General features: G+C 35.1%; 1 protein-coding gene across 1 annotated transcript in view; it reads left to right on the top strand.

Moving 5' to 3' along the window:
* The first annotated feature begins 13136 nt into the window (after positions 1–13136).
* Positions 13137–17530, top strand: part of LOC121422605 (meteorin-like protein) — a 38653-nt gene continuing 34259 nt past the window's right edge. The window contains exon 1 of the mRNA XM_041617757.1: positions 13137–13908. Coding sequence (XP_041473691.1) covers positions 13712–13908 — 197 coding nt within the window. The 5' untranslated portion in view covers positions 13137–13711. The remainder of the gene's footprint in view (positions 13909–17530) is intronic.

The following is a 17530-nucleotide window of genomic DNA, read 5'->3' as shown; positions in this document are numbered from 1 at the left end:
GGGATTCTCATCATTTTTATTGTTTACGTTCAAAGTCTCTCATCGCGTTGCCATCTTAACTTATGACTAGCCAGGATGAAATTGTATTTATATTTATTTTAACATAAGATAATGTCAGCAAACGCGGAGTGGGTCGACTGGTGATTGAGAATATACAATTTTGCTCCTTGATAATTCGTTGGAATGATTGCTTCGGCGAAACTTAGTTGGGGCGCCCTGGATAATATGCCTCTGAATCTACCAGAAAGTGTAAAAGTTAGTTTACATTAAATACAAATATGTCTGACCTATACATTTCAGTGAAAACGTACATGACCAAGGCAGAATGATAATGCTGCGCACGTGGCGCCCGATATAGGGCTTCATCTTTGAGTGAAGAATAATCTCGGGGATAGACATTATCATTCGCATCGTTGACACTTTCTCTCGCGATCTGTTACTTACAATTTACATGTATTTGCCATAAAGACGGACAAACGCATGTTACAAAAAACACAAAATTTCGGGAAAAAATGATATCCAATCCAATATCTTCACATTGGTCACTGCACTGCAACTCCCGATTACATAAGTGGTGCAACTTTCCAACCAATCGACTTGCGCGCCCTGGAATTCCGGAATTTACATATTGCAATACTGTAACAGTATGACATAGGTGCATTTGTGCGAACACAAAGGCCATGAGCGTAAGGTAAAATATAGTTTTGACTAGATCTAGCCCTTGAAATTGACTACATTGTACCAATCCAGTAAATATAACCATCAAAAAAAAAAAAATCCGGCGAAAATAGGGGGGGGGCGCGCGCCCGGGGCGCCCCCCTCTGGATCCGCCACTGTGACAGGAATGGTGATCTGCATGGTTGACGAAAATTAACAAAATAAAGAAATGAACAAATAAGAGGAAATGAACAAAATGATCGAGGAAAATGAAGAAACGGGATAAATTATGGGATGACGGGTTGGTGAAATTGCGGTATGACGGGAATGGTGATATGACGGTATGACGGAATGAACAAAATAAAGAAATTAACAAACTGGAGGAAATGAACAGAATGATCGAGGAAAATGAAGAAATAGCAACAATTATGGCTGGCGGAAAGACGGGTTGCTGAAATGGCGGTATGACGGTATGACGGAATGAACAAAATAAAGAAAATGAACAAACTATGGAGGGGATGAACAAAATGATCGAGGAAAATGGGAGAATATGAAGAACATGGAGAAAAGGAAGATATTGGAGGATATGAACAAAATGAAGAAATGAAAGAAATTGTACAAATTGAAGAAAATGGGGAAAATAATGGAAGAAATGGAATAAACTTAACGAATGAAAGTAATTAAAGAAAGTAAAAAGAATATAAACTTTTGGGGTTGACAAAATAGGCATCAAAGAGCGGAAAGTAGAAATAAGGATAAATTCTACGAATTTTGAACAACGTAATACAACAACAAAAAATGAAGTTAAACAAGCATGATGATAAACGGTCATGATTAGTCGAAATATACCACCCGCTTGGTTGGTTGATCGTTCTGTGTGATATGATAGTCACGTTTACGTGCATGAAAGTTCAAATAGGAATAAAGAGCTATTACGTTATATGCGTGCTTGTTCTTCGCAAGATGCATGACGCCATGGTTTACTCTCCATTTAAATTCTATTGTTTCATACCGATGACAAAAGAAAGGATGATTCCATCGACTCTATCGGTAAACTAGAACCTACCATGAATAGATCCAAATGGGATCGTGCCAAGAGGAAAGGTCGACATGTCAGGGTGGACTTGACGGTCCCAGCACCGTGAAAAATATTTACCCTCCATTTAAAAATTATATTACTTTCTTCTTGTTTTTAAGTATGCGCATGACGACATGGTTGTTGTATTACGTCTCGATGACGTCACCATTTACTTTCTTCTTGTTTTTGAGTATGCGCAGACGTCATGTTTGTTGGATGACGTCCTATGTTTACGATGTTTCGCAAGACTGTGACGTCATTGGTGTTACGTCACAATTATGACGTCATTTGTTTTCGATGGTTCGGGAATCTATGACGTCATCCAATATTGATTCCATATTCCCATTGTTTTAACTTTTAATCCATATTCCCATTGTTTTAATTTTTAATCCATATCGATCCTTATTTCATAATTATTGATTCATATTTCATAATCATTAATCCATATTTCATAATTATTAATCCATATTTCATATTTATTGATTCATAAATTTATTAATATTTCATATTCTATTGTTTAGAACAATAGAATATTCATAATTCATGTTTCTATTGTTTAGAACAATAGGGATTAGTTATGACGCTATACGTACCCTATTACTACTAGCCAGAGAAACAATTCAATACATTTAACCAAAATACCTTTCAAGATCGCCATTTGTTTGTTTTTTTCTTTTATATTGTATATTTCTTTAATTGTTTAAATTTTTTATGTCATTTTCATTTTGATTTCATTCTAAAAAATCATAAAAATTATGAATGTGACCCGGGATTGTGACCAATAACATAGTACACGCACTGTCAAATTATCACACTGCATTGTAAAACAAGAAATTTGGACATAGGCCTATTATAATTCATTTCAATTCAATTTCACGTTACATTTTACATAATATAAATAATTGGTATATAATGCTGAAAATAAGGAAAATGTTGTAAAGCGACAAGCTTAAAAGATTTAATTCTTATCGATGAAAATAGTAATCTCAGTCAATAATATTTAATCACATATGTTTCACATTTTCCTTTTTGTCATGTGCTAAATATTTTTTAAATGTCAGGCAGCGTTCTAGTTTATGTCGCCATCTATCGTCAACTATCCATTTCTGAAATCGTGTTGAATAATGTTGATAAATAGATATTTGTAGATAGATAGATGGATAGATGGATGGATGGATGGATGGATGGATAGATAGATAGATAGAAAATTGACAATTTGGTGTGTTCTCCTTTGTTTTCAAAAAATATTTGGAAAATTTCCCTTTGAATAAATTATGACACTGATGGATTTCCACGGAGATACGATAGATTGAATCAATCGTAACTATTTGTAAGAGCAGACTGTGAATGTGAGCAGACTGATTCTAAGTTTACATTTGAAATTCATATATATTCCTTTTCTCACCATGTTAAAAGGTTTATGCGTAAACTTAGATGTTAATGATGTCATGTTATATTTATTTTTACATGTGATATGAGGAAGAAATAAAATATGATTTAAAACAAAAAAATCTAGTGAGATGGGGGTACAGTGACATTAATGATTAATACAGAAAACCGTCATCAGTTTGGCATGATTAAATAAATTTTAAGCTTCAACCAACCTTAAAAAAAAAAAGACGGGCCCTGCTCAAAGCAATAGCATCCAGGAGAGAGGGTTAAACATGAAAACCGTAATGACATTTATTAAAATGATGTTACGAAATATGAAATATATAAAGATATAGATAAAGAAATCATAATGTATTCAGCATTATTTATATCTTCGATTGCCAAATTTATATAATTCATACCATTAAGAATAAGATGTTAATTCATGATTGATGAATAAAGCGCAAAAACTCCTGCCTTCCGCAAAAAAAATAATAAAAAATAAAAGGTAGGGGCTTAGGCCTATACCGCCCCAAAAATTGGGAGATACACCCCGGCCCCAGGATTTACGCCAACGCTCTCAAGCCATATCTCAAGACCCTTGCCAAATCGCCAACTACCGCCCTATTTCATTATTACCAAGCATTTCTAAAATACTTGAAAAAATAATTTACAAACGACTATATTCTTTTTTGGACACAAATAACTTATTAATTCCTAATCAATACGGATTCAGGTCAAAACATTTAAGGAGGGCAACTGACTATGCAATTTTACAATTATACGACAAAATAACAGATTCCCTTTCAAGAAATTAGCATACTGTCGGAGTTTTCATGGATCTATCGAAAGCATTCGATACTATCGATCATCATATACTATTAAATAAATTACAAAAATATGGAATCAGAGGGATTGTTTTGTCATGGTTTCAAGATTATCTGTACAATCGATATCAATATGTTTATTTTAACTCTAAATCTTCTGAAGTTTGCAATGTTAAGTGTGGAGTACCACAGGGTTCTATCTTAGGCCCTTTGTTATTTTTAATTTATATGAATGATATAATCAATGCTTCACCCCTACTTACTTATGTTCTTTTCGCAGATGATACCAATGTATTTTTTTCACACAGTAACTTAGACACGCTTGTAACAGTACTCAATAATGAATTAAATAAATTGTCCATGTGGTTTAAATCTAATAAACTATCCTTAAACATTAACAAAACAAATTTCATGTACTTTAAACACATCAATTCTAAGCATATATTTCGTGGCTCCATTAACATTGATAACATCCATCTTGCTGAAAAACAAGAAACGAAATTCTTAGGTGTATTAATCGACTCTAATTTGACTTGGAATAGCCACATTCGTTATATTAGCACACTTGTTGCCAGAGGTATTGGCATACTATTCAAACTGAAATATTGTCTTTCCCAAAGATCGCTATTTATGCTTTACAATTCTTTTATTTTGTCACATATATCATATTGCAACATATTGTGGGGTAATTGCAACAAAACCAAAATAGACTCAATTTTACGCCTCCAAAAGAAAGCACTCCGCATTTGCTCCCACTCGCAATTTTTAGCACATACTGATCCTATTTTTCGGAACCTGAAAACATTAAAAATTCATGACATTCATACTTTCCAAACTGCCATTTTTATGTACAAGTTTTCAACTAAATCTATACCTACACCCTTTCAAGATATTTTTGTTTACAACAGCAACATTCATTCGTATCCTACACGCCACTCATCCAACATTCACCTCACAAACCCGATAACAATATTCGCACATAAAACGATCAGACATCACGGCCCAGACATCTGGAATGATTTGCCCAATGATATAAAACTCACTGCATCTATCTTTTCTTTTAAAGCTTCATTGAAAAAATATCTTTTATCGAAGTATTCTTAGTATCACACCCGCACGTTCACCCACTTGCACACACACGCACTCTTCATTTCTTCTTTTTTCTTCTTTCTCCTTTTTTAATGATTTGTGACGTAACATTTTCTTCCAGACCCGGACCTATAAAATATTAGGTTTCCATGTAGCGCTCTTCCCCCTTTGGCTGCTATTGCTCAAGCATTTTTTTTTGCTTATATAGTGTGCCACTGCATTTTTTTTTCTCCCATTACTTTGTCACCCTTATTGTATTCATGTCTAAATTTTGTTATGATACTACTATAAATCTGTCACATTACAATGTACTTTCATGTCATATTACGATTATGTTTTATGTATTGTAAAATTTATTTTGACTTTACAATAAATGCAGAAACTCCTGCAAAAAAAAATATCGCAAACCAATCAGAATTGAGGATTCTTTTGATTATTTTTTTATTTAGAACTTCTGGAGTGAAGCATTTCGATATTAATTTCTGGCATGCGTCCAGACAAAAAGGAAGCATAAAAAGATAAGGAGTAGAGTGTTAGAGTTTCATGTTTGCACTGCCATACATATATGATTACAGGTGTCTCGGTAATGATTTCATATCAGTTTATTGGCTCCCCGATTACTTATTTCTCTTCCTTCTCTTTGGTATAAGAACAAATCCGATCTGATAAAAAGCTAATTTTGATGAAATAGTGAAAAAGTAATGAAAATAATACAAATAGATAAAGAAAAGTCGAGCGTAACAAAAAGAAAATAAGAAAGATGTGCAGCATAATCCACATGTTTTTATGTAATGAAATACAGATGGAATGCAGATTTTATATCACACATTCTCTTTGCTTCACATCTACTTTATAAATCTTATCTTCATAATGATGCATCCAAATTATCTGCCATGTCACGCCTGACCGATTTTTCTCTGTATTGGTTATTAACTTTTTAACAAAATCAGGTGTAGTCGGAGTGAACTCTATCCTTAAAGGTATGGTCCAAGCTGGAGAAAATTCTATTTTAATAAATAGAGTAAAATTCAAAGAGCAAAATGCAGAAATTTTGATCAAAATCGGATAACAAAATAATAACAAAGTTATTGAATTTTAAAGATTTGGATTATTCCGATGAAACAGATCTAGGCATGTCTTCATGAATATTCGTTAGGTGGGCTGATGATGTCATATCACCACTTGTTCTTTTGTATTTTTACCACATGAAATTAGGTTTATTAAAAAAAAATCTACCAAGTACTAAAACAATTGGATTGAAAACTGACTAAGTGCATTAGTTATTTGTTGCCGCAACTTATTTCATCATAATGGAGACACATCATTTACACAATGTATGAAAAAATTAAACATATTTTATGATTTAATGTTATAACATAAGAAAAAGGAAAGTATTGATGTGGCATCATCATCAGCCCACCTAATGAATAGTAATGACGATGTGCATATAACTTTTTTAAAAATATAGATAAAATTCAATAACTTCGTTATTTGTTATCCGATTTTGATGAAATTTTTAACATTATGCTTTGTGAAATTTACTTTATTTATTTAGATAAAATATTTTCAGCACGGACCATCCCTTTAAACAAGGACCATACACACCCTTACACATACACACAAATGTTATTCATCTCTTTTATTTCACTCTTCATGAATACAAATTCATCATTCTTCTTTTTATGATATTTATCTTCGATTTAGCTATTCTTTATTCTCTTATAAAACTACAATGTGCATGTTTGAGCAATATGTATGCCTGGATCAAATGTTTTGGGCCATTAATCATAACTTTTAGAATTCGAATGTCACGGTTTAAAGAGAAATAACTGACCTGTGATGATTACCAATATGAAACCATTCAAAATTATGTATTTGCTCTTTTTTTTGTATAATTCACAGAATAGTTCTCGAGAAAATCGCATCGATCCAATCATTGCGTTTTCAACCGGGTTTTCAATTCGACGGCCTTGAATGACGCCAGGTGTATGGCAAACCCGTTGCAATAACTCAATCACAGCAAATATGCAGAGCTTTAATTCTTTTATATAATTTCTTTTAGCTCTTCATTTATAGATTACAATAAAAGAGGAGGTGATAGGTCGAATTCCAACAATTGTCACGCATACATGGTGTTATGCGTGTGCCGTAGGCGGGGTCTAGTAAAGCTGAAACTCCGAAATAATCCTAAAAGCTGACAATTCTCCTACACAATTTTAAAGGATATTATATAAAAGAGGATACTCTGAAATTCCAAAGTATGATGATAATAACAACCACATACATTTCTTTCCAAACTTCTTTTGTGAGGAAAGATATTTTAGCTGACGCATATCAATTTGAAACCAACGCGGCACAACTTTTCAAAGCCCAGCCCTGTATCTATTTTATTTTTATCTTGAAATTTCAAGGGATTTTAATATAAATCCTTCTGGATTTAAAAATATTATACAGGAGTCGATTTTACTGGTGTGACAAAAGCCTCACGATGACGATAGCCTATCTACCACACACTTAATCTGATAAACTTTGGACCCTTGATATCCTTTTCAACTTCATAGTTCAGAGAGACCATGCATGATTCGCACAAAAAAAATCGACTTCGATTCGATTTGTATTCCGGGGCTCCATTATTATCTGTATTTACTCAATGACTTGTTTACCCTTCTAATCTTATCTTGCATTCCAAAATCCACATGAGGTAGACGTGCCAAGATAAATTTTAAATTCAGGCTAAATTTCTGGCAATGAAAAAGAACAACATGATTTTGTTCTTATAATTTTACTTTGCAATTTACCTCGGCTATAACATCTATGAAAGCATAAAACTTTGAGTACCTCCACTTGCTTTAAAGGACAGGTCCACCCCAATAAAAAGTTAATTTGAAAAAAAGAAGAAAAAATCCTACTAGCATAACACTGAAAATTTCTTCAAAATCGGATGTAAAATAGGAAAGTTATGACATTTTAAAATTTCGCTTAATTCCACAAAACGGTTAAATGCACATCCTGGGGCCCGTTGCATAAAACTTTTTACCTGAGAAAACTCAGGTTGTTTTTACCAGAGTTTTTGCCCTGTGTTAAAGTCAATGGCAGAAATCAGTCTAACCTTAGTTTTCAGTTTTTACCAGAGTTTTCTCAGGTAAAAAGTTTTATGCAACAGGCTCCTGGTCGGTATATGCAAAATGAGGAGACTGATGACGTCATCCACTTACTATTCCTTTTGTATTTTATTATATGGAATATAAAATAATATAATTTTCTCCTCATTTTCAATTGAAACAACGATTAATTTCTCCCTGAACATGTGGAATTAGCGTTGTTTAATATTATAATATAGTTCATTCAAGTTGGTCCCTATTTTGTCAAATTTGTAAAAAAAATGAAATATTTGTAATAAATCAAACAATAAAAAACAAAAGAAATAGTGAGTGAGGGACGTCATCGACTGTCTCATTTGCATGTCACTGAGTTGTGCATATCACTGTTTTGTGAAAAATTAAGCGAAACTATAGAATTTCATAATTTTCTTATTATACATCCGATTTTGATCAAATTTTCAGCGTTATGCTAGTTTGAGTTTTCTCTTTTTATTCGAATCAACATTTTTCTGTGATGGACTTGACCTTAAATGTTATTGGGCTAAAGAGCTTTAGAGGGACGATAATAGCATCACTGCGTGGAAAATACTGCCCCTATATAAATACAACAAGCCATATTATATTCCTACATTATTTGTAATGAAACGAGTTGCAAAACTTTCGGCCCTGTTAAATATTAACGTGATAAAGATGATACCCCCTATTCTTGGAGGCCAAAGCTTTGAAGAAAAGAAAAAAATCAAAACGATAACTTTATATTATGTTTTTTTCTCTCTCAATAGGCCTAATGTAACTGTTTAATCCCCAAGGAATGTTTTTTTTTTATTTCATAATCATATTTCTAAATCCAAATAGCATCGCAGCGTCCATGCTGTTAACCATATAACAAGGAATATGGCACATGCATGGCACGTTTTTCGCTCCCGTAAAAAAAGAATATGCGAATTATAAAGAACCAATAAATAAAGGTCATCCTTCATATATTGTTCTGTGAAATAATGCTTATATAAAACACACGCAATGCGCATGGAGATAGATCTAAAGAATAATCGTGCCCTGCCAGCACTGGCAGCTGCACTACACTAACCAAGTTGAAAGAGATATTCAGAGGGGGTGAAAAATTATGGTTGATAAAGGAATTTCGGTGGAGATTATATTGTTTGCTTGAATGAGGGTTGAGGTCTCCTACACACGTAGCCCCTTTGATCAAAGATTGTATTTGAATACAATAATAGGAGAGGAGAGGGAGTGGGTGGCAAACAGAAGGCAAGCACGCGAACGGAATCAGCAGGCGAAACAAATGAAGAAAAGAAGAGGGGGAAAATTGGTAAGAGCGAATCGAAAGAAAGATGAAAATAATAATGACAGTTGTGCGATTGTGCAAGCAGCTCGCGCATGACACGCGTTGCTTGTATAGAGCTGGTTAAAAAAAAAAGGAAGAGGAAGACAGAAAGAAAACCATGTTGCAACAACGTGGTAAATTTAAGATAAATACATGTATACTGAACCAAACTTGTTAATTCAAATCAAATACAGATCGAGTAAAATCATTTAAAATCAAGGAAGTATACAGAAAAAAATTATTCATGAAAATTATTATGCACTGAAAAAATAACTTGGAATCACTTTGGAATGGGCTTAATGTAGTCTACTTTAATTGCAACTTAAAATTGTGAATAGCATGCGTTTACAGTATTCGAAATGCATCATTATTGACCGCCTGCATGCTTCGCAAACACATATTTCCTTGTTACAGGCTTGGGTACTTCATCACATAACTATATTTTACAGGCCTGTTATAAAGATTTATTATCGAATCTCAAATCGAAATGAGAGAGAGAAAGACATGGACAGGGATTGATATGGATATGTTATTTTACGAAACAAAACGGCGGTAATGAGCAAAACTCATCGTTTATACACTAATTTGTTCCTAAGTTGTCTTAAACGAAACACCCCCCCCCCAAAAAAAAAAATGTAGCCTATACATATTTGCAGGGGGTAGAGGAGCGGTTTTTAAAGTATGTGTGTGGGGGAGGGGGGAGAAAATGTATGATATCACAATGGTTATTTTCAAGTTTTTGGGGCGGTTAACTGAAAAAATTCCCCTAGTCCCCCCCCCCCACCACCCACCGGTTCCACTCTCCTTGTGGTGGTCTCACTTCGGGCCTACCGTGGGCCTATGTTGGACTTAGTGATTCAAACTGTGTTTGTCCCTTTGATAAAGATCATTTCATTGATTGGTAAAAAAAGGATAATCCTTTTTTTTAAGATTTAGCAAAATGACGCGAGTTTTAGGGGGTCTGCCCATGAGGTAAAATCAATGAATAAAATTCATTTTCATGGAAAGCCGATATTAAATGATAAATAGGGGAAAAAGGAGAGACAAAAGAACCCATGGGTCTAGACTTCTGGCCATAATTAAACTCTACTGTAATAATCATCAATTACAAAAGAGTATTGTGGTGAAAAGAGCAAAAACCATAACGACAACAGCATGTTTTGAAGAATAAAAAATGGGCGGCACGAATTAATGACACCGTGCACACGAACGGCGTATGCTTGCAGCTGCGCTGGAAGCGTGCCACATTGTTCTTTTCAAATTGCGGGAGTCGGGTCGCGTGGCTGTGTGACAAAACTTGCCCAACAAGATCCGGACCCCCGCATGACTGTAACAATGGAGGAAATCGATTGATATGGAATTATTATGATCATCAAATGATTTTTGTCTTCAACTGGATATATACCAGCCTCCTTTGTGCCCGTTTGGAGCAGACGACGCTATTTTCATGCACGAGTAATGAAAAGAAGAATGCTGAGTCGCGTATCGTTTATATCTTGGTTGGGGGTAAAATTAGAGAGCCGGGGAGGTAGCCTAAATGATGATGTTTACTATTTTTGTAATTATTTGAATGCGTGCAAAAAATAATATAAAGGTACAAAGTTCACGCATTGAGTAAACCGCCAATCTGGTTCCCCATAGTAACCCATCCTACATCCATCGTTTCACTGTTGAAAATGGGAAAATATAAATAAAAATTCATTTTTCTTCAAGATTATAATGTTTTGTCAATTCAATGTCACCATTATTAAATTCATGACCAATTAAAGCTACCAAGATTTCAAAAATACAGAAAAGGGGCCTATTAAACACAATAAAGATGTAACATTCCTTCATGTAATTGTTTTACCAATGACCGTACGCTAATGTTTTTCCCGGCGAGGGAGCAAGACGCGTAAATATATTCTACGAAGCTTAAAGACGAGGGAGCGAAGCGACCGAGCCTGTCATGTGGCACTTTTGCCTTTTCTGAATAAGTGAAAATTTTCAGTAAAAATGCATAAGTGTCCGACATGTCTGGGGGAAAACTTAATATAAGTCGAACAATGCATTGGAATATAAAACATGTCCTCTTGCGTTTATAAACAGTTCTTTAGTGTGGGGAAGTTTATAAACAGCAGTCTTCACGAAGATGAGCCAAGTATAGTGAAGGCCTATCCCAAAAAGTTTGTAAAGAAGGTGGTCAGTGAAAAATATTTCAACATTTTGATACAGGCCTATTATTGTTCGAGAGATCAGCGTCATACAAGCCTTGCTTCTCAGCTAATCTCTTTTCTTTTTCATTTATTTTCTTTCTCTTTAGCAGACATAGACAACGAATACTTTTATTACTTTTAAAAAGCTTTTTTTTATATTTGTTTATTGGATATTGTTTGTATTGTTATAACCAATCTGAAAGTAATAGGCTTGATTGATTTGTATATTGATTTATGTGATTTATTTGTATTTGTATGTTTCTTTGATGTGTGTGTTAAAAAAGTGAATATAGAAATGAAATAAACCAAATAAAATTCATTCAAATTCATATTATATCCGGCATTCATTATATAGACATCTCATTAGATATGCATAGTTATGCCCTCATTACCCCAGGCCTCATTATCATGATTAGAAATATTTACCATCCGTGTTTAATTTTTTTTTATGTTTTGGGACAAAATGGAGAATTAAAAAAAAAACAAAATATGAATTCAAATGACATTTAGGCCACCTCACCCCATCCCTCCGATCATGATTCCGCCCGACGTTTCAATAATGAAAACAAAGGTTCAAGTGAACTGGCCTTCTCCTTTCCACAAATACGTATAGCGCCCTCTGTAGTCTATGATATTGGAGTATCATCACCACTCCTGTCACCACCACCACCGCCCTCACCACCACCATCATCATCATCACCACCTTCATCATCATCATCATCACCTTCATCATCATAGTCATCATCATCGTCATCACCTCCTCAATCACACATAATCACCACCACCACTGTTACTACCACCATACATCACCCGCTAGCACATAAAATTCCCAAATGGTTAGACTCAGAAATGTTTATTACATAATGTGTTTTTCCCCCTTTTACTTTAGCAGTAACACCAGGGACAGAGGAAACGTTTTGAAAGAGAGGAGGCTAATCATATAGAAAAATCATATACAAAATTGTCAAATGGTATTCCTTTAGGTTTTAGTACATGCTTTATACATAAAAAAAGTGTAGAAGAATTGATATAAAGCCCCCGCCCCTGCTCCACAGCTGCATTCCATTTTGATTTTTATGTTTTTGAACATTTTTATAACATTTTAAATGAAAAAAAAAACAGCAACAAATAATTGATAAAATTTTTTTGAATCGTTATTGCTAGACTTGAAGGCCTATAGGCTATACACCGGGCCTATACATTTTTGCATTTCATCTGAAAAACGTTTTCATAACTTTTAACAGGATAACTTATCATTATGGCAATTTTATACTTTTACAACTTATGCTCGAGTATACTTTTTTTGTAATAAACATTTCGATAAACAATAGGAAAACTTTTACTCATATGGCTTTCGAGAAGAAAACGCCGTTACCACTAAAAAACAACAACAGTCTTTCTATTGTCCCCCCCCCCCCCCCGATTTTTCGATCGCGCGTCGCTGCTTGAGCTTGCCGCACATGCCTGTGTGTGTGCGAAGCCAATGCATTGGCGTTTGTCTGCACAGTGTATCGCGTTTGTTCGTGAGACAGGTGTACATGAAAGTTGGGGTTAATAATCCCAAATAATCTTTCTTCTATAACGCGATTTAACCTTTTAGACGTATTCCAAAGGTAATCTGATAACAGCAATACATATATGCATCCATTCTTTAACTTCTAGAGGAACATCAACCTTCAAAAGGCTCACATCAAGGAGTTATTTAACTTTTTACACGTCGAGGAGTTCCAACGGCGACTGGAAGTTTGGAGTTGTGTGGAGTTCTACACCACTGGGACCACTCAACGCCGCACCCCTCTGGCCAGGCGAGGAGCAAAGTGGAGCGAGTCGTTGTAGCTCAGACCAAGGAGATATCTCCTTGCTCAGACCTCGCACGATCTAACTTTTTAATGAGCGACGGGTTTTAGAAGATTTCCGAAGTCTAGGAAGACATCCCTCGTTTGCACATTGGAAATTTCTCGTTTAGATTGTCGGGATCGAGATTGGACCTCTCATCGTTTGGACCATTCGTGTAAAATGGTGTCTGGATAAGATTGAGGAATTACAGAATAATGTTGCATGACGCGAGACCCCGACCTCGGGAAGACAATCATCGTCTTGGAGACGTTGTCCATGGATCCACAATGGAGAACCATAATGGGAAGCCAAGATGGATCGTAAGAAAACTTTTGGCAATTGCTACAACATTGTTGCTGTTTTCTTCATCTGCCCGTGCCCTGGAAAATGATCCGTGTAATTGGACTGGAAGGTTTGTATGAATGTTCTTTTTCTTTTTTTTTGTTACTCTAGTTTATATGCAAACCATCTGCAAGAATCTTCAACCCTGAAGGAGGCAGATGTAACCTCAAGAAGAACTTAACAAAGTAAAGACAGGCTAACAATAAGTAACATCACACAAAAGCTGAATGTTCTATAAACATGATAGTGAAATTAAATAGTTTTCTACTAATTGTAGAATTCTGAATATAGTAAAATGCCCTGTAGGCATGTATGATATTTTGCTTCTCTAATCTATTTTTGAAATATTTTGAGTGTCCGTATTTAATGTTTTTCTTCCTTATCTTGTCATTTCTTTTATTCAGGGAATGTTTTTATTATCATAACAGTACTACTAGTTCTAAGTACTGCTGATGGTAGTTGTGATTTTTTTTTCTATCATCTACATGCATGGCCGTACGCATAATTTTTTTTGCGGGGGGGGGATGGGGGGATGTGTAACTGTAAATTAAAAAAACAACTTAAAAACAAGGTTGATAAATGAAATTGAAGGATTTCGTGCTTACTTTTGGTGAATGCTGTATTGCGTAAACAGTAAAAAATCTAAGTTTTCAAAATTTAGAGGGGCAACTGCCCCCCCCCCCATTGTGTATGGCCATGTACCTGTATATCTAACACTTCCAGGAAAAAAATGAAGACAAAGTACTGTACTAGTTTAACAGCACTTGTTAAACTGTGAAGGTTAAAGTTTCTACGGATTTCTTTTTAGCTGCACAGTCTTAGACTTAGTTTATTATACCCCTCATTTGAGACACTGTATAATTATCAAGGGAGCTTCTTATGGTAATAGACACAATCAACCTAGTTGATACTTGATGAAAAAGAGACCTTCAGTTGCATGAGAGGATTTGGAGTTGAGGAGAAAAGTCTACTCACTCTGTAGGAAGCAGTCTCATCTAGCTGATTATCCCCTTAATTTGCTCGGATCTGTTTTCCAACTTTAGATCTGTGTTTTGCAACTATCCCAGATTATCTTTTAATTCTCTTTGTGTATATTTCACAACGGGGAAAGTTGTAGCTGAGACTTAAAAAGAGAAGGTTTTAAGGGCAAAAGGAATAATTCCTTCTTTGTACATGTGGCTTCTGTTGGAGGAAATATCCTTAATTTGAGAATAATTTGAATGAACCTTTGTTACTTCCCAAGTCCTGCCCCAGATCAGATTAAAAGATGAATAATGGTTTGAGTATAGATTTACAATTGTCATACATGTAGAGTAGTGGGTCCTGAACACAGGTGCAGCTGCGCATTGGAGAAAAACCCTGAAAAAAGTGAAAGGTGAAGAGGGGCAGAAATTAATGGGATCTGGATACAGTGACAATGTGGAATGGGTTGTTCTGTAACATCTACTCACTGGTAGTCGACTGAGGTCGGATCTTGTATGACTTCTTACTATAGAATTGAGTTGATAACTTTAAATGAAATATACATGTACATGTAGTTGGTAGAAGAAGAATAGTAGTGTCTGTTTTATAGCTCATTGCTCGCCAATAATCCATCTCTTAGAATATCCATGTAGCACATAGTGACCCCAATCATTGGAATCTACATGTAGCCAGTAGCCTCTTAAACAAAATGGTGTTTATATACAGTATTCTCTCGTTTCAGATCACATGTTGTTCTACTAGTGATGGGTGAATTTTTTCACTTTTTTATTCTAGAAATTTTTGGAAAGTTTACATAAACGCCTTTTTTTGGTTCAAAACCATTTTAGTTGGTTCAATAAATTGGTAGACATACATGTAACTCACTTTGTATGCCTACTACATACATGTACATCTCTCGATTTAACACAAATTTGTGGTTATGTACATGTAGCTATGTTACAAGTACAAGAAGTAATAATTCATTCTCATACTAGTCTTGTTCCGGTTTATTGTCTCCTGTACATGCCTTTTGTGATTGAAATTGCTATCCATTGTATTTTTTCCCATAATGCAGCCATTGCTGTATTGCCTATTTGCTGTTATTTTTTTTTACAAAACTTTAATTCTTTTGGTTGTGTGGCACTAAGTGGTAGCATGGAGGTACACTGTAGCTGCCTGTCTGTTGTATGATCGTGTATTTTTTGGGCAAAGTCAGTGCAAGAGGACTTTTCAGATATTTTTTTATCATTTTTTTTTGTCATGGCAGAATTGCTGTACTATATTGCTTATTGGCCATTTATTTTTTTTACATCCACCCATCAAACCTACAATGTAAGCCATGTTGGGATACAATTATACAAACCTTACACAATAAATTCTGTTCGTTGTGGGGCATTAAATGTTAGCTGCTGCCTGTCTGTTGTATGGTTGTATATATTCTTTGGCAAATCCGTTGTGAAGTTGAGTACAAAGACTGGCTAAGATAAACATCATACAGGAGACATGCTGTATGACTACCCACAGGGTTTTAGAATCTCAATTGTGTAGTATTTGGCTTTGCAAAAGGTGTGTTTCAATTCCGAGTTATCCGTGTTTTTATACAGGTACATGAGGATGCATGAGGGTGTCGACTGAAATAGAGTTGTGGTGTGGTGGAATATTCTTTGGACTTTGAAACAGAGGGTCATGGGTTCAGTGCTCAGTCAAAGTGATTTTCAAACTCTGCATCATCCGTACATGAAGTTCTTTAAATTAAGATGTGCGAGGGACCAGGGTGTCGACTGAGATACGCGGACAGTTGTGGCCCTGTGAATTACTCTTTGGCCTTTGAAACAGAGGGTCAGGGGTTCAATGCTCAGTCAAAGTGATTTTCAAAAGTGCATCATCCGTACATGAAGTTCTTGAAATTAAGATGTGCGAAGGGGTTGACTGAGATACATGGACTGTTGTAGCCCTGTGGATTACTCTTTGGACTTTGAAACAGAGGGTCAGGGGTTCAAATCCCAGTCATGGCTGTGATTCCCTTTCATAAGAAATTGATCCAAATTGTGCTGCACGCTACCCAGTTGGAATAAATGGATGCTTGGCATGAAGTTATTCCTTGAAATGCTTGTGTCCTGTCAAAGTGCCCCGTCAAAGTCTTCTATGTGATGTGAAGTACATAACATACTGAATTACAACAATGCAATTTGAATTAATCCAAAGACATACATGTACGTGCAATGACATACATGAACATGTAAAAGAGTGCTTTAATTTTAATTACTACGACTATGCAACCTTTCTTCCTCACTAAAACTAGCCAAGAGCTCAGTCAACATATCTAAGATAACAAGCCAGATTCTCCTTGTGTGAACTGGTCTATAAAATTAACATTTTTTTTTCTTCTACTGACACCCCTCTCTCTCATCAATGTGTATTTGTGAACTTCAGTGTGGGTAAATGTTTGGCATAGTTGTAATACATACTTGTAATAAATACCACCCAATAATTCAAATATTGTAGAGAGCAGATTGGTTCTATAGTTAATTTACCACCAGTCTGCTAGGTACAAAGATCAAAGTTCTTGTATGCAGATCTGTGGTTGTTCGTTGTTGGCCATACTTGTTTGATGGATTTAGCTGTACACATGTGCATTACAAGCCACATGTGTGGAAGGGGACCCAGTGGTATTTTGAAGATAAAAATACTACATGTACATGTACATTATAAAACACCAAGTTATTTCA

The sequence above is a fragment of the Lytechinus variegatus genome, chromosome 10, assembly GCF_018143015.1.
Source record: "Lytechinus variegatus isolate NC3 chromosome 10, Lvar_3.0, whole genome shotgun sequence".
Taxonomy (NCBI): Eukaryota; Metazoa; Echinodermata; class Echinoidea; order Temnopleuroida; family Toxopneustidae; genus Lytechinus; species Lytechinus variegatus.
The sequence above is the reverse complement of the archived record's forward strand: the minus strand, read 5'-3'. Positions and strand labels throughout refer to the sequence as shown.